Source organism: Caretta caretta, chromosome 5 (genome assembly GCF_965140235.1).
Source record: "Caretta caretta isolate rCarCar2 chromosome 5, rCarCar1.hap1, whole genome shotgun sequence".
Taxonomy (NCBI): domain Eukaryota; kingdom Metazoa; phylum Chordata; order Testudines; family Cheloniidae; genus Caretta; species Caretta caretta.
Window position 1 is genome coordinate 105,546,631 of NC_134210.1, and position 24,356 is coordinate 105,570,986.

The 24,356-nt window shown below is 42.0% G+C and overlaps 1 protein-coding gene across 13 annotated transcripts in view; it reads left to right on the top strand.

Moving 5' to 3' along the window:
* The window catches only part of KDM4C (lysine demethylase 4C), a 475,753-nt gene that overhangs the window by 240,927 nt on the left and 210,470 nt on the right, over positions 1 to 24,356 (top strand). For 12 of the 13 annotated variants that reach the window (XR_012668619.1, XM_075128779.1, XM_075128776.1 and 9 more), the window contains 4 exons: positions 8,848 to 9,041; positions 14,889 to 15,127; positions 17,126 to 17,472; positions 22,671 to 22,782. Coding sequence is in view for 11 of the 13 variants with exons in the window: in XM_075128779.1 (XP_074984880.1) it covers positions 8,848 to 9,041; positions 14,889 to 15,127; positions 17,126 to 17,472; positions 22,671 to 22,782 (892 nt within the window). In the remaining 2 variants the exon portion in view is untranslated. The remainder of the gene's footprint in view (positions 1 to 8,847; positions 9,042 to 14,888; positions 15,128 to 17,125; positions 17,473 to 22,670; positions 22,783 to 24,356) is intronic. The other variant, XR_012668620.1, reaches the window with a different exon arrangement.

Genomic DNA, 24,356 nt, shown 5'->3' on the forward strand with positions numbered 1-24,356 from the left:
TGACCCCTGCAGGACTCAAATGGGTACACACGTAGAGCAGTGGTAGTAGCCCGCAAGTGTTGATCCATCCAGCAAGCAGAATGTTACAAATCAAACATCTTTTAATACTCAGAGAGAATGTTGGGATGGGCCTAAGGCCATTTGGGACATTTAAAGGTACATTTAAAGACCTAGGAGGGCTCGCAGATGCTGGTGGTGGGAGTATTGAGGATATTCTTTCAGATATTTTACTGAGGCACATGCTACAAGTGTTGCAGTGCCAAGGTTAACAACACTCACTCTGCCCCCTCCATGGTCTGTTCATGGGCATCCTTGTGGCCTCCAGCCATTGCCTCTCTGTTGGCAGGGACCCACTTCCCTCTCCCTCCAAACCAGGAATTTAGAATTGCTGTCCCTCTGCAATTCACTGTGACTTTCCCAGCAGGTCTGACCTCAGTCCAGACACGGGGGGTTCTCTCTCTCAGAAGGGACAATGACAGTGTTTACCAGGGGCCAGGCAGCTTTCACCAAGCACATAAGATTTAATTTAGAATAAAAAGCAATACAGAGAAAACATAATAAAACAGTAAAAGAATCTATGTCCATGCTAAGCTTACCAAGTGTCACCCATCTTCCACAGAGAGACTTTGGTAGATTTCCTGTCTGTCAAACCCTTCCAGTAAGGGTTTGCTCTCTTTGTTACAACCTCATGTCAGTTTTGGGGTAAAAATGAGGGGTCTCCCAGCTAGTTCAGGCTGAATTTTTTACACCAAAATCCCTCTTTTTGGTCTCCCATATGTCTTGAACCTGATCTGAATCAGAGTATTCAATTCACCCCAGGGGATAGTGTATCTCTGGAGTTGCTTACCTGTCCCAAGGTCTGCAGTAATTAACCTCCATTGACTTTAGTTATTATGGAAGTTCAGAAACCCTCCTCCTTGGAGCTGGAATACAGTCCCTAGACCACAAAGTTATATATTCCCTGAGCCCATTACATCTTGCATATCTCAACGTAATAGTTTTCTGAATTTTCCATGTTTCCAATGTCTCATGTCTGACAAAAAATTTGAACCAAATTCAGGTGCAAGCCCAGTGGCCAGACTTGATAGGGAGGCTAACTCACTGCCTCTTCTTACCATGGAAGCCGGTGGCCTCATTGCTTCCTTACGCCTGAGTATTGCTGCATGATGCCTCAGACAAGAGTAGGGAAATGGTGGCATAGCTAAGAGTTGCTGCAGCTAAGACCATAAGCAAAAGTGGGGAAACTTAAGCTGGTAAGTTCTGAAAACATGATTCCTTTCAGTGGTTGGGGAAGGCCAAGATGGAGTAAGGAAGCAATGAGGCCACTCCCTCTAATAGAGGACCCCCTTTTCAGACGGTGGCCATAAAGATTGTGGACTTCACTAATGGGCGCCAATACATAGCCTACAGAGAAAAGAATCTGCCCTGGGCCAGGAACAGTTCCCTGGAGAAGGCACACCAAAGCTGGGGGTGTCAAGTGACTGTCTTCAGGGATGAGATCAGGAGTGAGAAAGGTGATTCTGAAGTGAAAGCCATGCACTGGTCCATCTTGGTAACTGCCAGTTCTTTAAGTGACTCAGACTATGAGATGGGCAGAATTTGAGAGCAGGTGGTGGTAGTCATTGAGGAGCCCATTCAAATGCAGCTAGACCCTTGCAGCCACAGTTCATGATCCGTTTTGGTTTACTGAAAAGCAGTGATCACGTTGAACATTCATATGTGTGTTGGGAATGTAGAGGAATTTAATCAACTCTACTTGAGGGTAGGGGCAAGTCCTCTTAGCATTGACCAATTTCCTACAATCCATAATGTCATGGGTGCATTAGGAGGGTCCAATATTGGTGACTGTCACTATTTGGGGTGAGGAATTTGGAAATAAACAGGTTTGTTTTTGGTGTGACAACCAGGTATGGGTTCACATCCTTAACCAATAGTCAGTATGGGGAATGTGGCTGGTATGAGCAGTTATTACACTGCTTTTTTTGTTTATCAAACTTTTCTTTGCATAGTGTAGATAATGGCCTCATTGATGCTCTGGCTCAATTTCAGGACATCAAATTCTGGGAGCTAACACTGGCTGACAGCCAAGCCCTGCAGGTGATGGTTTGTGGAGCCATGATTCAGAATGGATGAAAACCCCAGAGTCCCAAGGGCAATCATGGTTTATAAAGCTGCAATTGTTAGGTTTATGTAATTTAGAGTTAAGTTAGGTCTCTTTTGTTTGTGCCGTCACTGAGCCTCAGTTGGTGAGATACGGAGTGTCTGTGATGCATCATGGACTAGCTTCCTCTGCAATACTGGGTTTTCTGGTTGGCCTGGTTTATTGCATAGTGGCAGGATTTACTGGCTTATGTAGAGGACTCTTACTACAGAAGGTTTTGGAGGTATGGTCATGAAATGAGCGTTGCAAAGAAGATAACCGGTATACCATCCCTCTGTGAAATTTGCTGGGTTATCGAAGGCTTTACCTAGGGAGTGCAGTTGTGGGACGGAGGCATTTCTATTTAAAGATGCATTTGTCAAGTCCTTGTTGATGCTTTCAGGCTTAGTGAAATAGCGTACAGGTGGCAGGGACCTGCTCCTGGCATGTATTAGAGTGGCGGATGTACAGTTTTAACAAGGAGCAATCGACTTGAAATTAAGGTATTCGGAAACTGATCAGACTAGAAAAGAGGCCATGGTAGAGCTAAGGAAATGCTCAGCTGAATGGGGATGTCTGGTAAAAGCCGCAAACAGTTTTTGTTGGAACCACATGTATGTGGGAGCCAGGCCCACCTAGTTGTACACAGGGATGGTAACTACTTGACCAGCTACCAGTTTGCTGTGGTAATGAGGAATGCATTAGCTCACTTGGGTCTCAATCTGGCAGATTTTTCCACACATTCTTTCAGGTTTGAGGCAGCAACGCCAACAGCATTGGAGGGTTTTTTGTTTTTTTTTTACTTCTCAAGGATCCAGGCACTCTGACAGGACCTATGTTTACCCTGCTGATGGGTTACTGGAGCAGGCAAAAGAGTGAGAACTAACCCTATCTGTGATTGCAGGGGACATCAGAAAACGGTTGCTGTCTGGATCTGTGGCTGTTGTACAGCATTGGGCCTACAAGCAGGCAGCCAGGTCAGCAGGGAGATCACAACTGAGCTTCAGGGTTGAGGTTCTTTACCTTCAATGATATGGCAGAGGTGACATGTTGCGGAAATAGCTCATATCTCTTCTGTGCTCACTGAAAGGCAAACTACAGTCACCTTGTGCACGTCTCAGATACAGGACTGACATTGCCTATGGGATCTTAGGGATTGCATTTGGCAGGAAATAGATACTAGGCACTTTGGAGGGGGTGTGTGTGTGTATGCACACAATTAAGCTAATTGCTGGTTCTCCCAGTGGCTGGTATCCAGTGAAGATAAAAGCTAAAAAGGGCCATCTACCAGGTGGAAATGAGATCCAGGATTTTCCTGATGGACTTTGTGCCTGTGAGGAGAAGGGGAGACCTGAAGTCTTTTCAGAATGAGGTCCCTCTTGGTACCCTCTACCCTCCTGGTGGTGGGCAGGGCAAGAGAATTCAGACTGAGTCTAGTCTTAGAAGCAGGCTGAAGAAGGTATACCTTGAGTTAATGGTTATATATTGGGAGCTGAGTAACCCCATAGTGGACCCAGTTAAATGCCAGGTATGTAAGAGGAGGTGTATAGTGCTTGCCCCATTATTAAATTAATAAAGTTTTGGTCTGCCACTTAAATCCACTGCTGTATCTGTCTTTCAGTTGTGCATGTCCAGATCAATGGGACTATTCACATTCTTAAAATAATAAACATCCTTAAGTGATTTGCTGACATTGGGTGTAAGGCCTCGATTAAGGAAGGCATGTAAACACATGTCTAACTGTAAACACATGAATAATCCCATTGTCTTAAATGGAGCTATACAGATGCTTACAGTTTGGCACATGCTTAATTACCTTTTTGAATCAGAGCCTAAAAGGGGAGGAAAGTATGGCTTAGACAGGCAAAACCAGTCAAAATATTTAGTCTTTGCCAATATTCATTTTGTTTAAGTTATTCAGAAATGGCATTCTTTGCAATTAAAAAAAAAAGATTTCTCAAGTAGGCAGTTTTCTCCATTACAAATACATTTCACAGTCTGTTATACCAATTTAATAAAGTGGATGAAACCATTTTCTTTCAACTCACTGCTATCAAACACTAATAAATGTTTCTGTCAAGCTGTTTTCTTTATACTAGTAGAACTAATAATAAACCCAATAATAATAATACCAAAGGATCATGAAGGAGGTCTATTTCCATAATCTTTTTGATCACCATGATGATCTTTGCTTGTAATCCCATATAAGAAGCCAATTATACTATATATGGATAAGGAATTCCTTTTACTACTCCTGCTACAACATTTACCACCTCCAACATGAACTATTCTTTTAATTTTATTGGGCGTAAATTGCCATTGATGTAACAGCTTATCCTCAGAGTTGGGTGTGTTGCACAGGCAGCAGCAAATAAAATTCTCTCCCGTTTCTATCAATATGTTTCAATCCTGACCAGGAGTCCCTATGCTTATTCAGTTCGTGATTCTCTGCTGAAGTACCTAACAAGGATGCCAATTTGGGGGATGGGGAAGGGTGGTAGTTTTTTGTAGTATGGACACTTGTCTGCTAGGGCATGGGCTGAGCACAGCTCATTTCACTTAGGCCAAAGAATACCCATCAGGTGGTAACATCAGACGACTTTCTATTTTTTGTCAGTTTATAAAAAAAAGTAATTTTTAATTTTTATTCCACATGAAAATATTTTTTACCTTTAAAAATATGATGAATTTTTTCTAAGTTTCTTGTGAACAGTGAACATGACACCCTAAGTATTTTGTTGGGGAGTTGCATGTCCTATGGTCTCTTCCCAGTGGAGCTCTTCAAGAGAATGACATTCAAGTTAGCTTCAGAAAGAGATGTTCTCACTCACTCTTCTGTCTTGGAAGCAGAAAGCCATGTAACTGTCAACTATAAGTAAGTCAGATGGGAAATGAGGAAAGAACACTTTAAAAACCCCAAGCCTTCCAGATTATTTATCAAAGCAACGTATTTCTTTCTTGGCGCATTTTGGGGAAAATAAATAGAAATGTTTTGCAGCGTATATCTGCTTTCACTGTCTAATATGATGCTTTCAAATGTTTCTAGCCTCCAGTGTCTAGAACCTTAAATCTTCAGGCTTTAATTAGCATATTGATAATCCTGCAAATATTATTAAAATTCTGCTGTTTTCTCATTTTAGATAGTGATAAACTTTTTTACTTTTACACAAATGTAATGCACTTCAGTAGTAGTATAAAAACAGCATCAAATATTCAAAGATTATTAAAAGGGAGATTTTTGTACCTCATTTAGGCATAATTTATTATAAAACTTTTCTTTTAGAACATTATCATCTTATCATTGGATATTTTTTCTTGTTGGATTTTTTCTTTCAATAAATCAATGCTGATTTAAATATTGGCCCTTTTCCAAATTGCTTGAAGACTTGATGCCTAACAGCAAAGACAGTAATCTTTTAAAACTGTTCCTTAAGCAACCATTTGTCATCTCTGCATAGCAGTGTAGCTTGCATTCAAAGGGATTTTGTGTGTAAACTAGGGGATTAATTCAGTGTCACTTGTCCTTATGTAATGCATTTAGCTCTTAATGATGAAGGCTATTCCAGTGGACAGTCATTTGCACCTATCCAATATCCAGAAGGACTATCAGTGCTTTTTTGTAACTACTCAGTGTTATTGATCCGTGACTCTCTGAATGAGGTAAGCTGGCCATAGTAGAATAAGAGCTTAGTACAAAAATAATACAGTGCTCTCCCTGGAAAAAGAAAAATCACATCAGATAATTTTGTTTCTAGGCATCAAACATCATGAAGTGCTGTCACTCTAGCACTTTTGATGTGATTGTGATCTCGGGACCTCCTCCTTTAATACTCTGAATGATTTTCTCCTCTGTATATTAGCTCCACTAAATGGGGAGAATTATGAATAACATCACGGGGTAGGTATTTGGGTGTTGTACAGCAGCACCTTCTATACAGAAGTAGGGAATTCAGTTAAATTGCAGACTTTAAAAATAGCTATTAAGGAAATTGTACTTTTAAATGTGTAAGGATTGTTCATTTTTAGGAGGTTTCAGAAAATAATTTAACTAAAACTGAGAACGACTGATTTAAAAAAATATATGCTTAAAAGAAGTTTCCCTAAAATAATGGATTTAATATAACCTGTCCTTCCCTATCTATATATATGAAACTGGTAATCACGCCCCTCCAGCCAAAGTATCAGACAGAAGCAGCTACAATGACTGCATCCCAGTGTATGAGGGAAATGAGATACTGTGTTGCCGAGTAGATTGTGCACTGCACTGGGACTCAGGAGTCTTGGCTTCTAATCCCAGCTCTGCCTCTGGCCTTCTGTGTTACCTTGTGCAAGACACTTTATCTCTCAATTTCTCCATCTCTTTTGTAAAGGGCTTTGAGATCTGCTGCTGAAAAGCACTATATAAGATCTTAGTATTAATATATATCAATGTTATGTGTAGAATAATGCTGTGGTACTAGCAATGAAAACTAGTATCATGAAAGTGTGGGGTATGACATGTCTTCTCTTCTACTCTTTTGAGAGCAGTGCTGAATTCTTGCATTGTGAGCTGCCATGATTCTAGTCACACTCTTTCTTCTGATTCAAATTGTGTTAAAAATTTCATTGGAAAATGTAGCAGAGCAAAATGTAAATTCAGAAATCTTTCCTGGAGTTGTTTACTTGAGACAAAAACTAGTATGACATTTATCACGCTAGCAGTCATCAAAAGATCCAAGGAATTGCATTAAAAGATAACATCCCTGAGTCATAACAACTTCAAGTGTTGAAATATCACATAATTTCCACACTCTAGATCTGGGATTTGGTCAGTAAGAGAATTTTCCTTTGGGTTAGGCTTTGGTTGACGTACCTCAAACAAAAAGTATTGGCAAAAACATTTTCTTCATGGGAGGTTAATTTCTACAAAACCAGTTTTTAAATTGCTTTTTCATGTTTGCAGCAATTTGCCACGACTGTATAAATGTCTGATTTCAATGGAGTTCTGGCTGCTGCCTGAAGTAGTTTCCTGTTCAGCTTTTTTATGTTACGCTGGATGTGTGTTTTTAAAGTATTGAAAGGAAAGCAGGGCATTTTATGACATTTCTAATCCCCTTTTCCAGTATAGATTTTATGATTTTCAAGGAAAAGAAGGATGGGGTAGAAGTGGCTGGTGGATGGAGGAGAGAGAAAATATACCTGCAGTACACAAAGGCAGTGTGCCTATTTAGCAGTCAGTTACAAGCAAATTTAATTCCATCTGTGGTTAAACATCCTGTTCAGTTAAAAAGGCATGATAGAACGAATCATAGAGGACTAGAAGGTCAGGCCATACAGTGTTAATTTGTTTTCATTCTTTCATTCACCTGAAAGGTTACATTAGCTATATGGCTTAGTTTCACTTATCCATTGAGACATTTCATTAGATACAACATTAAGACATTTCATGGTTTTTCAATTTTGGAGAATCAATTTTTTAGCTAAAAAAAACGTGTTCTTAGCATGAATGGTTTATGTGCTGCAGGCTTGTTGATTCACATATAGTTTCCTAATATAAAGATTGTTTTGAGTTTCAGGTACAGTAAATTTGCTTTGAAGATAATATTTTAGTATCTGTTATTTTAAGTGAGAGAATCTTACTTGCAAATTCATTGCTATTTATTTCAGTGTTTTTAAAATATAAGTTCAGTTCAGATCTCTGTGGGCACATAGAGACTTTATCAAGAATAGCAATACATTAAACAATTTGGACCAATTACCAAACTAAAGTCATTGGTTTGATAGAATTATGAAGTAAAATGCCTTGGCCTTTGTTACTCAGGAGGTCAGACTAGATGACAACACTCCCTTCTGGCCTTAAAATTTAAGGGTATGTCTACACAGCAAAAGCTGTACATGGGCTAGTCTACCTGAAGTAATTTGAATTTGGATAGTGCAGGTAACAGTAGCAGTGAAGACAGCACAGCATGAGCTTTAGTGTGGGCTTAGTGAGCTGAGAACATAGCGTCCATCCTGGGCTTTTACTACCTGGGCTGAAGCCCATGCTCTGCTGTCTTCACTCCTATTGTTGCCCATGCTAGCTGGCTTCAAACTAGCTCAGGTAGGCTAGCCTGTGCATAACTTCTGTTGTGTAGACATACTCTAAGAATCTAAAAACTGTTCTCCACTCTTTTCAGAACAAGCATCCTCACACGTCTCACTCAATCCTTTCCAATTGTGTAAAAGCTTGGGAGAATAGGTAGATTTTGGAGCAAGAAAAAAGTGATATGGAGGAGTACTTGTGGCGCCTTAGAGACTAACAAATTTATTTGAGCATAAGCTTTCATGGGCTACAGCTCACTTCATCGGATGCTACTCTGAAACCAGAGAAAATAATGGAGCCATTCAAGGGTAATCCAGTCTATCTGTTGGGTTCAACAGTACCCTCGTGCTTAATAATAACAAATGCAGATAATGGACCTAAAAGAAACAGCATAGATGCTTGCTTTTTGTCTGTTATTAGTAGGAGTTCATCAACCAATGAAATTTCCATACTATATATGTGCTAAATGGACTGTCCTCACAGAACTGTGATGAATCCAGGTATGGCTGTAGTTGCCCAGGTAATATTTTCTGTATGACCATTCCTCCCAAAAAAGGAGTTTCATATTCAAGGCTTTTTCTACTACAAACTACGGCAAATCATTTAGTTTGTCACATGCAGTATATATTTCTGATTTCTCCCCCAGTGCACCTGCAGGAACGACATGGTAACAATATCCATGGATATCTTTGTAAGGAAGTTTCAACCAGACAGATATCAACTGTGGAAACAAGGAAAGGATTTATATACCATTGATCACATGAAACCCACGCCTGAAACAACACCTGAGGTAAAGGCCTGGTTGCAGAGAAGAAGGAAAACAAAGAAACCTCCCAAATGGTAATTGGAGTTGTTCACCTTCCATTTAATTAAAGTTAAATATGTTGTATGTTTCCATTTTTTTCAATGCCCTTTTCTCTGACATTCCATTAGAGTTGTTGATTTATTCTAGTCACAGCTAATTTAGCTCTTCTTATAATTTAACCATGAGCTTGAGGCCAAGAAAGTCATAATTCATAGTGATTGTTTAAATGAAAAATACATTCATTTTGCAACATGAAAGGAAAATGCATAGCTGAAGTTTATGCACATGGAGAGGTGGCCATTGCTTCTAATGCAATATTTAAATCTATTCCTTTGGTGAGGGTGTGTTCACTGGCACTTACACTGTGTGTAACAACATCTCCAGCTAGGAGATCAGGAAAACATCTGTAGGGAGTGAGCTAAATGCTAGAGTTAGAAAAGAGGGGTATAAAACAGGTGCAGAACTGCAGCAGCTGTGCACAACCTCTAGCAATAGACTTAATGGTCACTAGCTTGTAGCCTAGGAGCGCTATAGAGAGAGAGCTATTTGGCAGACTCTCAGAATACCACAGCCAATACCTGCTATATCTGCTATGGATTGTGTAGGCGAGCGGCAGCCTGTAAGTCCCCCTCCCCAACAGTCCACGCAGCTGGACTCTCGTAATGGTAGTTGCGGGTTCTGGCAAGCCGGGGTAATAAATTAGTGTTAGGATATAGATATTTAGGCCTGTTTTTAAAGTATAGGCCTTTGCAAACAGGTCTAAATATCTGTGTCCTAACATGGATTAACAGGTTGGAATTTGGCATAATGAAAACCTTAACCCAATTGTCAATGCAGACTTTACTGACATACCTGAAAAGTTAACTTTTTGAGTTATCATTGATGCTATCAAAGTTTTGACTTTTGATATTTTTACAGCTGGATCCAGTGTCATCGTGCAGATAGTATTTTGGGGGAAAGTTTTCTTTACATGCAGCGTTTCTCTTCTGTTTGCACTTAACAGAATTCCAACTGATTTTCCTATTCATTATTGCTTTGAGTTTTAACTGCTAAAATTATGAGATGAGCTTTGCTTGTGTCTTGTCACAGCAGGGCACAATTGGATCAAGTTAAGGATAATCCTTAGTCATTTAATAGCACTTTTAATCTTCAAATCATTTTTGCAAACATTAAATAATTAAGGACGATGCCCCATTGTGACTACATATTGGCAAGTGAACACTAAACTGTGAATTTCCTTCTTTACTTTTTAAATGAATTTTCTTCTCTTAAAAGGTGATGAGATAGCACAGGAGACCAACATTCTCTGCTTATCCACTGGATGAGTAAAACACTGGCAACGACATTGTGTGGTGGGGGCACCCCAGTTTGTTATGTAGCCCCCACCCAAGGCTTAAATGTTCAAACTAATACCACGTTACTCAGTCCAGGGTCCAAACAGCCACCAGTGTCTTAGTCCCCAGGTTCCTTTCTGGCCCTTGTAGTGGTTGCCGGTGCTTGGGCACAGTGCAAGCTTGGAGTGATGAATCCCAGTCTCTGCTGCCTTGCCTGGTGTCCATGTCCACAGTCACCATGCTAGTCAAGGCTTCTTTGCTGGGTCTAGGCTGCTCCTTCAGCCTGGCTGTAACCTGGTCCCTGGGCCTCTTCTCTACCCCCAGATTCTGGAGTGGCATTTCTCTTCTCCAGTGTCAGGTGGGATGGCAGGAGGAAGCCAGTTATGAGATTTCTTTCCAGTCCTCTATCCAGTCAGGGTTCTGAGGCCAGTACCCCTCTCTCTGCTTTCCCCCTAATGAATCAGGGTTCATGGGGGTAGGGGCTTCAGTTCTCGTGGAGAGTGGAGTTACTCTCCACATGAGTTTCCCCATATTGTTCCACAAATGTGCCTCACCCCTGAAGTAAAGGTTGACATCTAGGGGTGAGATGTTCATTTTCCATGTTGACTCAACTGTTAGTTTATTTCCTGAGACTCCCAATAAATATGACACTTAATGTCTACTAAGTGAAGAGTTGCCCCTGACCTTCCTTGGTCCCTACCCAAAGGGCTGAGGGATGCACACATACTCCAAGCAGACTTTTCATGTGTGTATCTGTGTGTGAGAGAAGATTTAGTGGAACATTTTCAAACCTTTATTGTAGTTTGATTTGTGGGATATTCAGGAGTGTGTGAATGTGTTGTTAGCTTATCCAAGCTGGTTTTCCAACCTATAGTCTTCTATGAAAGTCCTTTCAAAAACCAACCATACAAAATCCCAGCAATTCAAAGTTAAGTTTGATATTCTTCCCTTCACAAAAAGTAAATTAGGCCCTGATTCCTCAAATTACTACATGCTTTAATGCATCCTTATTCATCAAAGCACCTAACCACATGTTTAATCTGTTTGCTGAATTGGATCCTTAGTTTGGGGACTTTGGTCTAATTCTTCTTCTTCAAGTGCTTGCTTATGTCCATTCAACTTAGGTGTGTGTGCTCACTACATGCACTAATGCCAGAAATTTTTTCCTCAGCAGTATCCGTAGGGGACCGGCTCCGGTGCCGCCTAGAGTGGTGCGCACATACCACGGTATATAGGGCGCTGCCGGTTCCCCCCACCCTCAGTTCCTTCTTGCTGCCAGTGATGGCTGGAACTGTTGCTGCTTCAGTTAGTGCTGTTGCTGTTCATTCGTACAAACTAGTTATCTCCTGTATTAGGTTGTATATAGTTTTCTATTAGTGTTTATAAATCCCTTAGCTATAGTTAGAGACTTCGTAGGTCCCAAACGGGACTTTGCCTTGGGACGGGGCATGTCCCTAGGTTTTAAGCCCTGTGATTGCTGCAAGAGGCCCATGCTCGTTAGTGATCCACACAGCAGCTGTCTGTGTTGCTTGGGTGAAGGCTACATTAGTGAGAAGTGCAAAATTTGCAAGTCCTTCAAGTCAAGGACTAAGAAGGAGCGTGATATTCGTTTAAGAGCGCTGCTTATGGAGTCGGGTGGAGTCGGCCCTCACCCTGGCACCGGAGCAACGCTCCAACTCGGCACTGAGCACCGTGACCTTGGTATGCAGTGCCCCACTGGGACCATCCCCTGGCCAGCACCTGTCCCCATCCGTAGCTCCAGCCAAGAAGGTGGGGTGAGGCCGGTCTCCAACCTCCCACAAGGGAAAGGATAAGACTGGATATGAGCAAAGTCCCAGGCCGGGCAACTCTTCACCCACATCAGGATCCCAGGCCCAAGCTCCGGTGAAGCGATGTAGCCCAGCCCACGCCCCACCAGCTACCGTGAATAGCAGCAGAGACCTCCATCAGTTCCGGGTGCCATCCACGCCAGAGGCCCTGCAGGCAGCGCAGGGGATCATGTCTCTCTGGTGTTGCCCACACCGGCTCCTGTGGTTCCCCGGTCACGGGGTAAACCCACATTTGGACTGCTTCGGTCCCCACCTCAGCAGCACCATTCCCCATTGTGGGGGACATCCTGCCAGCACTCACCTTCCCTTAGCCGCCACGCATCTGACCACGAAAGGCAGATGCAGCGCAGCCCCATTCAGTCCCCGGACCTTGGACATGAGCAGAGAGACTCAAGGCGCAGCTTGCTGGCCACCGGGTGCAGACCTTTGGAGGCACATACCCCGCAGGAGGAGTACCTTTCGCAGCACCCAATATCTCCGAGACCACAGTACCGCTCCAGGGACCTGTTGAGTGACTGATCTTACCATTCCACAGACCGTCGCCGATCCCTTAGGAGGGCATTGCTGTGTGCGAGTGCTTCCCAGTGCGGGCTCGTTCCGACTTCAGGTCCCGCTCCTCATCCCAGTACCGCTCGTCAAGTGCAAGACATAGATTGCTGGCTCCAAGCCATCGCTGGCTCCAAACCATCCGTCAAGCGTCACCAGTCCCTAAGATCCAGCTCCAGATCAGACTCCAGGTGGAGTGACCGGCACCAGTTGGGACAGAGTCATCCCAGTTCCTCCCCATCCTGGGAGTGACCACTCAGAATCCAGCCCTGGTTCAGGGCAAGGTTCCCTGACAGTGGGACAAGCTCCAGTACTGGCTACATTGTTGGCCCCAAAAAACCGGCCCCGTGGTCTCAGGCACAGTGGCCAGCGCCGTGGTACCCATGGAACCCGTGGAGGGGGGGTCACCCAGCCCTCCCAGGCTGCCCGCTTTGTGTCCAGAACCTTGGAGAGACCGGCTACCTCTCTCTCCCGCCCTCCTCTAGTGCACGAAGCCTTGGGCGCAAGCACCCTGCAGGTCCAAGAGGGAACAGAAGAACAAGCCATTGGGCCACCAATGGTTGTGGAGGACCCTACCGCACTGGCATCTTCCTTATTGTTGCCAGACGAGGCTATAATGGGGCCTCCTCTCCTGGTTCCTCCGGATGACACTAAAGTGCACCAGGAACTATGTAAGAGGATTGCTGCCAACCTGGGTCTTCAGGTGAAGCAGCTAGAGGAGCCCTTGGACTCTCTCTTCGATGTCCTCTGCTCCATGGCACTGGCCAGGGTGGCTCTGCCCCTTCATGATGGGGTCTCTAAGATCACTAATGCCCTCTGGCAAACTCCCTCCTCCCTGCCACCCATCTCCAAGAGAGCTGAGTGCAAGTACTTTGTGCCATCCAAAGGCCATGAGTACCTGTACACGCATCATGCTCCTAACTCCCTAGTGGTGGAAGTGGTTAACCATAGGGAGCAACAAGGTCAACCCAGGACTACCCCTAAGAACACACTCCTGTGCTATTTAATTACCAGATTGGCAGTGGTGCAGACACACAGGAATGCATGTTGTGAAAATGAAGATAAAGTGTGTGTTCTGTTTCATCTCTGCTGTAATGTATTGATGAAAAACATGATGATTTTGATCCCCAGGAGTCATAAAACAATGCCAACCAATCACCATTTTCAGCATTGCAACACAATTTCTAGAAGTATCACTAGATAGAAGGAAGAGAAGGAAATTCAGAGAATATTAGTGGAGGTAAAATATGGCTCCTTAAAAGGTTGGTGAAAAAGATTATCAAAATATTCCTAGCTCACTGGCTACATCTGCAGTTCAAAATATACAACCCTTTGATATAAATTAGTGATGTCCACTACACAGGACACTTCTCATGAAAGTCTCATCAGGTTGGAAATTGGCAACACCTGACTTGTGATGAAGTAATGTGTACAGTACTGCCCTGCTATACTAGAGACTTGAATCTGGGACTTGAGACTCTCACTCCCTGTATCTTGGGCATGCAGATTACAACCCATTCAGTCTTTGAGAGCAGTTGCCAGCATTCTTGCTCCATGTTTGCCCTTCTGTTGGTGGTACAGAATATGCATAAGATGGGCTGGAGGTTGCACTTTATCTATATACTTAAATGTAGTAAAATAACATTTTCTTCAAGCCTCAGAAATTTTCCCTAATTCAGATTCTAGTAGCTGATGTTAAAGATGCGTATACAGTTGCCAAAAATAATTATCTTTGTAAAAGTTACATGAATGTGCAAGAGTGATCAGGCAAAATGTCTAGTGCACTCTGGGACTGGGACAATATTATCTAATTTTAGTGCAGCTGAGCATATTTTTTTTCTCTATCGTTATGTTGCTCAGCTTAGTCACTTTCAGGTTCCGAAGAATGGTTCATCAAAAACTAGTTTTGGAACTTGATTAAGAAAGACTCGCTGTTGTTTCAGGTTTGTAGTTTAATGCCTTGTTCTAAGGAATTGTGATAAAACATTAGAAGGTTAAATCCAATCAATTGTTAATCTATCACTTAAATTGTAAACACTATCTAGGCACAAAAAGTTGGGAAATTGTCAATTTTTTACCACTTTAAGCAGGTGAAAGGGACATTTATGTTGGTAGACATTTTATCTTATCCAAGACAGACATTCTACTGTGACAGCAATATCTCTTATAACAGCTTCCAGCATACCAGATCTCGATCTAAAAAGCTTAAAACTCCAGAGGACGAGAGAGAATCAGCTATGATCGTTGGTGCAGAAATCATAGCCACTGAAGCAGCTACAGATGGCTTCAAGGTCAATGAAAAGCCAGAAGAAAAAGTGAAGCTGGTAAATTCAGAAGTGCCTTCTGGGGAAGAGAAAAACATTAGCAGAATGCAGCTGGATCAGCATTTATTGGATAATATTGAGGTCTCAGGTGAGATAAGGACTGATTATGTTTCACTTGTAAATTTTAGGCTATTGATATTATGATGCCATAAATCTGTGGATGATAAGGGAAAAGTGTTGCTCCAAGTGGCATAACTAAAAATGCCTATTCATAAAGTTTTTATGCAGGGAAATCATGCAGGCATGAGCATCATATGGTATTTGTATGTGATAGGAGCAAGAGTACAACCAGTTTAAAATACTGAACTGAGAGCAAAACAGGTAAAATTATTTTTACTCATTTATTTTTAAAAGAAAGGAACCTCTCCCCTAAAAAAGCAGTTTTTTTTTTAAATTAACTCCTTCCATAGATTGGCACATTGTAGCAAATGAAAAACGTGTCTGGAAAATGATATGAAGTACCTTATCCACTGAGAGATACTGTAAATAATATATACACTTGAGATGTACTGCTTACATTTGCAAGCAGAAAACGAATTGTGTATAGTGTTATGGAAAGTCTTAGTTTCCTTGTGCACAAAATCCCCCACTTCTAAGTGTGCAAGTTCTGTTACCTAAGCTACACTAGAAGTGTCTGCTAGAGGGCATGCTCCCTGTGCACACGTTACATATGCCTGTGCCAGCATATTTTTATTTACCCTGCTTTGATGCTGATACCTTTTCTGAGATTCATTCTCTTGCTGACTCTGAATTTCACTGCGGGCAAGACATAGTCTCACACTCCTGTCCAGAAGGGAGTTTAGGCCCCAGTTAAGCAAAATACTTGAGCATATGCCTCACTTTAAGCACATGATGAGTCCCATTGTTTTCAGTTTGGCACCAAAACGGTTTTCAGGAGTGAAGGATATTACCCTTACTGGAAATACCATCCTTGTTCAAATGTACCAACCAGAAGCTGTAGGCATTTTACAGTTCCCAGCACCAGACAGACGACAAGGTGAATTGTCCAGATGTGACTTCAGTAGGACTACTTGTGCTTAGAGGTAAGCATGTGCATATTTTGCCGAGTTGGGACTTGACAATATCCACCCCTTTGCCTGATTTTCAGAGGTATGGATCATTTGTAACTCCCAATGACTTAAATAGAAGTTGTGAGTGTTCATCACTGTGGAAAAAACAAGTCCTACTTAAGTGCCAAGGTGAAATACAAGCTTTGTAAAGTAGAGCTCATTCCATTCTGCTTTTCATAATTAAAAGATAGAAGGTTGGACCTTTGTAGAGGGAGCCTTGTGGATGTGACAGCTACGATGTGGGCTACGTTGTTACGTGTACGGTGCTGGCAATTGGTGCCTGCAATCTCTGGCTGATACATTCCAACAATTAATTAAAGAAAATATTCTTTATATCTGGAATTTCTGCATTGACATTAGATGGGACTACTTATTGGTAAATTCTGCAACCAGATAGATGATTTTAATATTTCATTGTATACTGCACATGAAATTAATCTTCAGCAGCACTGAAATACAAAATTACTCACTGTAATTTTTTGTGATTTTTATGTCAGCGCTGCTATTTGCTAACAATTCTTGATATTTCTTGTAAATATATTTTCCTTATTTTAAGTCATTATTTCTTGTTTACTGACAGATTTTCACACAGGCATAATAGGTGTAAATTCAGAGTATAAAGTTCAATATGCCAACCTTTTACAGTGGTTATTTCAAGTAGTTAAATTGCCTGTAGGCTGTCAGAATAATCATGTCGAGTGCATATTGATAATTTCAAGTGATACAAAAATACTTTGTCTAGTTGTTCAAATTGAAAATGCCAATAGAAAGAAAAACAAGACGTAAAAAAAGGTTTACACTCTAAACTCAATATGCTATTACTTATGTTTTATCAAAGAATAATTTATCATTCTACTTTTTAGTCTGGCCTTTTGCTGATGGAATGCTAGACAGGATTTCTAAATGACAAGCAGAGTTATGAAACTGATATTCAATTCAGACTGCTGTGAGAATGGTATAGAATAATAATAATGCAATATGAAGTTTATTAACAAACCCATATTTTTGATACCTAGGGAACATGTGTTCAAACTCACTTTTCAGCCCTACTCCTGTAATGCAGAAAATAAAAACAGAAGATGAGGACAAGGAAGATTCCAGTATTGCTTCCTTTACACCTAAGGATTCTACACTCCCGAGACCCACATCTATCATTTGTATAAATGAAGAAGACAATTCTTTAAAATCTCAGAATCAGGCTTTCCGGGTTGAATCATGCCAAAAGTCACCTGGATATGCTTCCTTTGAATCAGAGTGCCTGGAAAAAGGGGAAACGAATAGCGTGTCCACAGAGGATGATGTCAGCGACCTAGAAAGCAGTGAAAGTAGTGAAAGTGGTTTGGAACCTGGAGAAATACCTGCCGTAAGAAAAAAATGCTTTGAAAATACCCATTGTATATGAAACATATTGCATGGTGGTTTTAATTTATTCATAATCAAGGGCACAGACAGATGTTGAACAACAGCAGGCTACTAACGAAAACCTGCAGAACTTTGTGTGTGTTAAGTCCCATTGACTTCAGTGAGACTTGAGCATGTGCTTAAAATGAAGCATGTGGTTAAGGGCTTTCCTGAATAGGGATGATTTCCTGAATTAGGACAGAATTTTATTGCAGCTCACTTGATGATTTTTTTTCTTTTCCTGTTTTGGATATCTGGTAATCTGACAGTATGTAGGCAAAGTCTGAATTGTCAGAAGGTATAGCTAAGCCCCTCTTCTTTTCACTAACTGCCAGAATGGAGGACTCCCCACGCTATAACGATGCTAGGAAACTTAGTTAGAGCCTTTGAAATAAAATAAAAATCGGGGGGAAAAAAGCATCCTATGAGAGCAGAAATGGCCACTACTATAAGATATTCAAGTGTGAGGAAAGAAACTTTTACGTATTCAAAGAAATGAGGAAAAATACCAATCATTTACCATGAGTCAATACCCCTAAAATGTGTTAGGAGGATTGCTGGTTATAAGAGGGTTATCTTTATCCCTCTCTAGTGGATGGACCACATAAAAATAATAGGAGGAAGGAAACTCTCAAGGATACCACAATCAAATTTTTCTTTCTCCTGCTATTGGAAAGTCTGGCAATCTGACATGGGGATATGAACAGCAGTAAATAATCTCATGCTAAAACAAGTGATTTGAACTTGTCTGCCTGTGGCACATAATAGCTTAGTCTCCTGAGGGCTGTAATACTGTCATCTGTTTTCAGTTGTTAGGTTTAGTGTGTGGGTTCTGGTTGGTGTTGGTGGCCTGTGATATATAGAGGCTTAGACTGGATGATCTTGTGATCCCTTCTGACCTTTGACTTTGTGTAACTATACACTGTATTCACAACCACAAGTGAGGATGCTTAGGGAGGCACTACAGATTGTAACACCCTCCTACCAAATGTTGAGTGTTGGCAGATGACTAAAGATAGACCATATAGTAGCTGGCAAAAGTATGTTCTAAAGACCAGGTCACAACCTTGCAGGTCTCTTCATAGAGCTTGCGCTCTTACCACTCCAGAGACTGTGTGTGACCTAGTAGAATAAGCCATGACATTGTTTGGTGGAAACATGTGGCTTCATGTGCTTTGGCAAAACATGCTTTGATCTATATGGCAGATGAAGTATTTGAGGCCTTCACACCGTTAACATCTGGATAATAGCGGTTGAAAACAGAACTTGACTTCCTGAAAGGTTTAATACCTTAGATGTAAATCTTAATGGCCCTATATTCATCTAATGTATGCTTCCTCTTCCCCCCCCCCCCCGCCCCCTGGTGAAATGGATTTAACAGAAGGAAGGTAGTGCAGTTTCATGAGCTTTGTGGAAATTAATGTTTTACTTAGGAATAAGAGGAGGAAGAGAGAGATTAGTACCCTGAATACTAATTTAAAGGCCAGACAGGAAATCTGTGTACCAGAGGAAGGTGAAGGATTTCAGCAGTATGTAGAAATTGTGTAACATTGGGGTGAAAAGGTAAAGATCTTGGTTTGTCCATGGTGTTAATATGGACAGCTAGAAATGGCTGAATCTTGAACTAAAGAGCAGATCTGTTTAGCTCAGATTCAGGAGAACCTCGTGCTTTTAGAACTAGGTGTCCTGAGTTCATTCCCCGGAAATGAACTGACCAGACAAGTCATTGCAACTGGTGGGTCATGCAGGGATTTGAAGTTGTGATGAGCTTCCCCACATTCATCAAGTATATCTTTATCCCTCTCTAGTGGATGGACCACATAAAAAGTGTTCATGAGTTTGCTATTGCCTCTGAGCTAATGGACTGGGTCCTTTAGCTCAGGCAATAGTGGTTCATGCATTCAAATTGAGCGATCTTGGTTTCAGTCCTCACAGATGAACAGACCATGGGTGTTATTACAGAAACAATATTGGACCCATTAATAGTGATAGAAACTTGGAAAACCATGCACTCTTTTTGGAAAGAACAGCAGGGTACTTTAGGCTCCCTGTAGAGAGACAATTACTTTGCATTAACTTTATCATTTCTGTGTTGAATCTGAATTTCCTTCTGAACTACTTGGGGGCCTTCAAATCCAGTGTTGCTTTGTGACTCCTGTCCTCTTGGGAACATTGGAGAATATTGAGTAAATTATCTTTTAGCATTTGAAAGATAGAACAGGTTCCGTTGCCCCTATTTGGAGACAATGACAGATGACTTCTTGTGTAATCTAGCATATCAGTTGATCTTTGGATGTTGGGGGCTTGATGAATCTGTCCCTGGGAAGAGTTCAGTTCAGTTAAGTATCCATTCAGAATTAATTCCATAACCTAACCTGTTTAAGGTAGATCAATAGTGTGCAAAGTTTTTGGGGTCTTCCTCCTACATTGTCCTGGGCCTTATACATGTGGACCAAAGAGTCTGGCCCTTATTCTTAGAGGTGGAAGAAGACGTAGAGATAAATTCAGATCTGTATCTCCTGATACGTCTCTTACCAGCGACTGTCCATTATCTACGTCTATTATCATCTATTTCTATAGAAGTCAGAATCTCTTCTTTGATAGCAGGATGACCAGGGGCTGCCTGTTTCTATCAGGTCAAAATTCCCTTCTGTTCTGTCTCATAGAAGGAAGAGATTTCTTACCTTTACCAGAAGTTTCCACCGCTACTTTATCACCACTTCCGAAAGAGCTTCTCTTTGAAAATATTGAGATAACCAATTATCAGTTGCTGGTGCCAAGGAAGGACTCTGCTAGAGACCCTCAGCACCACCATGGCTCTGCCCACACCCAGACATCCAGACTGATTGCATGCCCCAGTGCCCCCAAAACAGAAAAGGCCAACAGAGGGCACTTCCTGGCCAGGTCTAAAGACCAGATGGTCAATAACCCCCACCCGGCTCCCATTTGGTAGGGATTCCGTTGACTTCTGCCCCGAGATGGGTCCAGTCAAGTCCAGACCCGCAGCGCTGTCCTGCACGCCACCATGAAGACTTACAGCTTCCTTCCACCCTGGAGGCGTTCCAGGCAGCAGCGGACCTTTTGGCGCTTACAGCACCATCCTCCCCTCCTAGGCGAGACAGATCGCCAGCACCGCTTCTGGGCCTGGTACATTCCATGAGCAAACCGGTGATGATGTTGGCGATAAGACCACCATCTCTGTCGCATCGGCCTGCGGCACTGGTGGCCCGTGTGGGTGAACCGCTCCGGTCCCCCAGTTGGCACCATTCTCCGGCACCAAGCCGCTCTGCTCCTCCGTGGTCATCAGTCTGAGACCGACAACCCTACCCGGCACCGTGGCCAGGCCAACGGCAGGTTCCTCAGTGGCCCTTCTGGACACCCTGGGCCTATCACCAGAGCGGCATCGGTGGCCTCAACTTATTTTGGGCAGCTGCATACGCCGACATAAATGGTCTCTCTCACCACTCCTCCCTTTGTAATAATATTAAGCACTATAAGCATCTTTTCAGTGTTGTAATCATGCTGTGTTACAGGTTATATTTAATGTATCTGGGTACCTCTCAGACATTCCCAAGTGGCTTTTCAAATACTTTCCAATACACCTCCATGCTCTGTCTGTGTTACTGTTATACAGGGTTATATTACAGAGATGCTATTAGGAAGGCCAATCTGCTTTACCTTTTTGCTCAGCTAGTTGCATCTTTTGATGTCATAAACCCATCCTGTGCGTTAGCCACAACATCCTCCTCCCTCCACTTAATTTAGTAAATGGTATGTAGCTCTGTATTGTAGCTGCTGACAACCTTGATTTGCTGTTTTCTTGTTCTTGAGGATGTGCATTGTTTTGTCAGTCATCTCGAGGTTGTGCATTGTTTTGTCAGTCATCTCCTTTATCTGTTCTCCTTACCTAGACTGGCAAACTCCATAAGTGATCTCTGGTACTGATCCTTGATAAATGAGGCTGTTGTGACCTGATTTTCCCTTTTTCCAAAAGTACCCATATGATGATAATTACTGACAACTGCATGAAGCCACCACAGGGAGAATAGCATGGCTGTGCAGATAAATGAAATGGCACACACATTTCCATTTAATACCATATGAGTCAGTGTGATAAACTGTTCTGAAATATACAGAAAGAACAGGAGTACTTGTGGCACCTTAGAGACTAACAAATTTATTTGAGCATAAGCTTTAGTGACTTTATCAGATGCATAGAATGGAACATATAGTCAGAGAATATATATACATACAGAAAATATGAAAAGGTAGAGCTGGTCTGCCAACTTCCGCCTTTTCATATTTTCTGTATGTATATATATCCTCTGACTATATGTTCCATTCTATGCATCTGATGAAGTGAGCTGTAACCCACGAAAGCTTATGCTCAAATAAACTTGTTAGTCTCTAAGGTGCCACAAGTACTCCTTTTCTTCTTGCAGATCCAGACTAACACGGCTGCTACTCTGAAACTTGAAATATACAGAAGTATTCTAGCGTACATTACATTTTCAGCCAGTGTTAATCTTTATTCAGTAGATTTAGCATTTATTTATTGTAATTGTTTGTTAATGGTTGCTTTGTATTTTTTTTAAAGACAAACTTAACTGTTGCATTTTAACTTTTAGTTACTAAACTGAATGAGTGAAAACTTATGAAGAAAAACTGTACATGTTTTTTAAATATGTTGTTGTCCTAATACCAAGTTGTTTTCCACACCTTTTTCTGAAGTAAAGGGAGAGATTATCCCATCTCCTAGATCTAACAAAATAACTAATGTCAGACAAATTTTTGAACCATCGATGAGAGGTTTTTTACATGCCTGATGTGAGAATTTATCTAACAAAGTGGATTATTTACACGAGTGGTTCTCAAACTTTTGTACTGGTGACCCCTTTCACATAGCAAGCCTCTGAGTGCCACCCCTCTTATCAGTTAAAAACATATTAACACCATTATAAATGTTGGAGGAAAAGTGGGGTTTAGTGTGGAGGCTGACAGGTCGCAACCCGACAAGTAATAACCTTGTGACCCCCTGAGGGGTCCCGACCCCCACTTTGAGAACCCCTGCTTTACGCCATTAGCAGAAGAATATTCTTGCTTATCAGCATTAGTTTTGTTCAGTTTCCAACTAAACTAAATATGGTCTCTCCCTTTCAGTTAGCAGAAATTGAAAGAAAGAAAACATGTAAGAGTTGGCGTCATCCACTAAGTAAACCCCCAGCCAGATCTCCTATGACACTGGTTAAACAGCAGGCAGTAAGTGATGAAGGTGAGCATGCTTTTAATGTGTTTCTCTAATTACATCTGTCTGTCTTTATAACCTGTATACATATATCTTTTAACTATCACAAAAGTACTGAAGATGAAAGAGTGTTTTGACTGTGTGGGAAATCTTCTAAAGTTGCAGAATAATTCCATTAAAAAGCTTTCAGCATGCTTGCTGAATTCATGAGTTCTTTCTTTCCCCCGTTTCACTTAAATTCTCCTAAACATATTAGAACTGTCTTGTAAGAAGCTCAGAACAGTCTGAAGTCATTTAAAGTGCTGCATGTGGGATGAAGACACTTTCTGTAGCCAGATCTCCTTTGTTGAATTTGACAGCAATTGGCTTTAGCAGCAAACTTTATATCTTATTTTAGGAAGGCAAGTATAGCTATGACATACCATTTCTAGATCTTCAGAACATCAGTCCTGCTTGTAAACTGTACCTCGTTGGATTATTTTAAAAAAAAATTGCATTGTGATTCTATTGTTTTAGACATCCAGTTGGAGGCTTGAAAAGTGGTTCTGGTAAAGACATCTGTAGTCTTGATTCATGAAAGAGACCACAGATATTCCAAAGCATCAGAAAGGTTACCAACAGTCTTTATTATACCTTGGATTCTGGCCCCACAATTGGTTAAAATATAAAGGGAAACAATTAAATAGACTGGTCTCTCTCTCTAGGTTTGACAAAGCCATTTTATTATATCCATTGAAAATGGAGAGCTACTGAGCATATCCCACATACATTCCTCATTTTACTCCTGAGGGCATTCTGCGTCAATAAAATAAAAATTCTGCGCACAATATTTTGAAATTCTGCATGTTTTATTTGCCAAACTGTAGATCACAAAAGCTTATGCTCAAATAAATTTGTTAGTCTCTAAGGTGCCACAAGTACTCCTTTTCTGTTTGTGGATACAGACTAACACTGCTGCTACTCTGAAACCTAAATAAATTCAGAGGCTCCAGCATGACAGTGGGGAGCACAGGCCACTGGCTACATGAAGGTGGGAGATCACCTTGTAGCCCCCTCCCCCAGGACGCGGACTCAGCAGTGAGGCTGCACCCGAACCTGACACTGCACAAAGGCCTGGGCCTGCCACAGAAACACTCTGGGCCCTGCCCCTCTGCACCAGGCTCACCAGGTATAGGGCAGGCAGGTTCAACCAGGTAGAATCCAAGTGTGGAGGGGCTGTGTGGGGGGATCCAGTTGTGGGATGAGAGGATTCTGTGTGGGACAGTCTGGGTGCAGGCAGCTCAGTGGGGGGATCTGGATGCACAGAGGCTTGTTGGGGGGGCAGTTTCCAGGTGCAGGGGCAATGGGACTCTGCAGGGGCTTCCAGGTGAAGATGGTTGCAGTTCAGCGGAGGGTTCTGGGTGTAATGGTCTCAGTGAGGGGGTCTCGGTGCTGGAGGATTGGGGCTTGGTAGGGTGGGGGCCTGGGTGCAGCTAGTTGAGGGTCAGTGGCATGGGGGTCTGGATGTGTGGGCTCAGGGTGGTGCAGGGGGTGAGGCATCAGCGTGGGGGTTTGAGTGCAGGGAGCTCTGAGGGGTGATCTGGATGCAGGGGTGGGGGTCC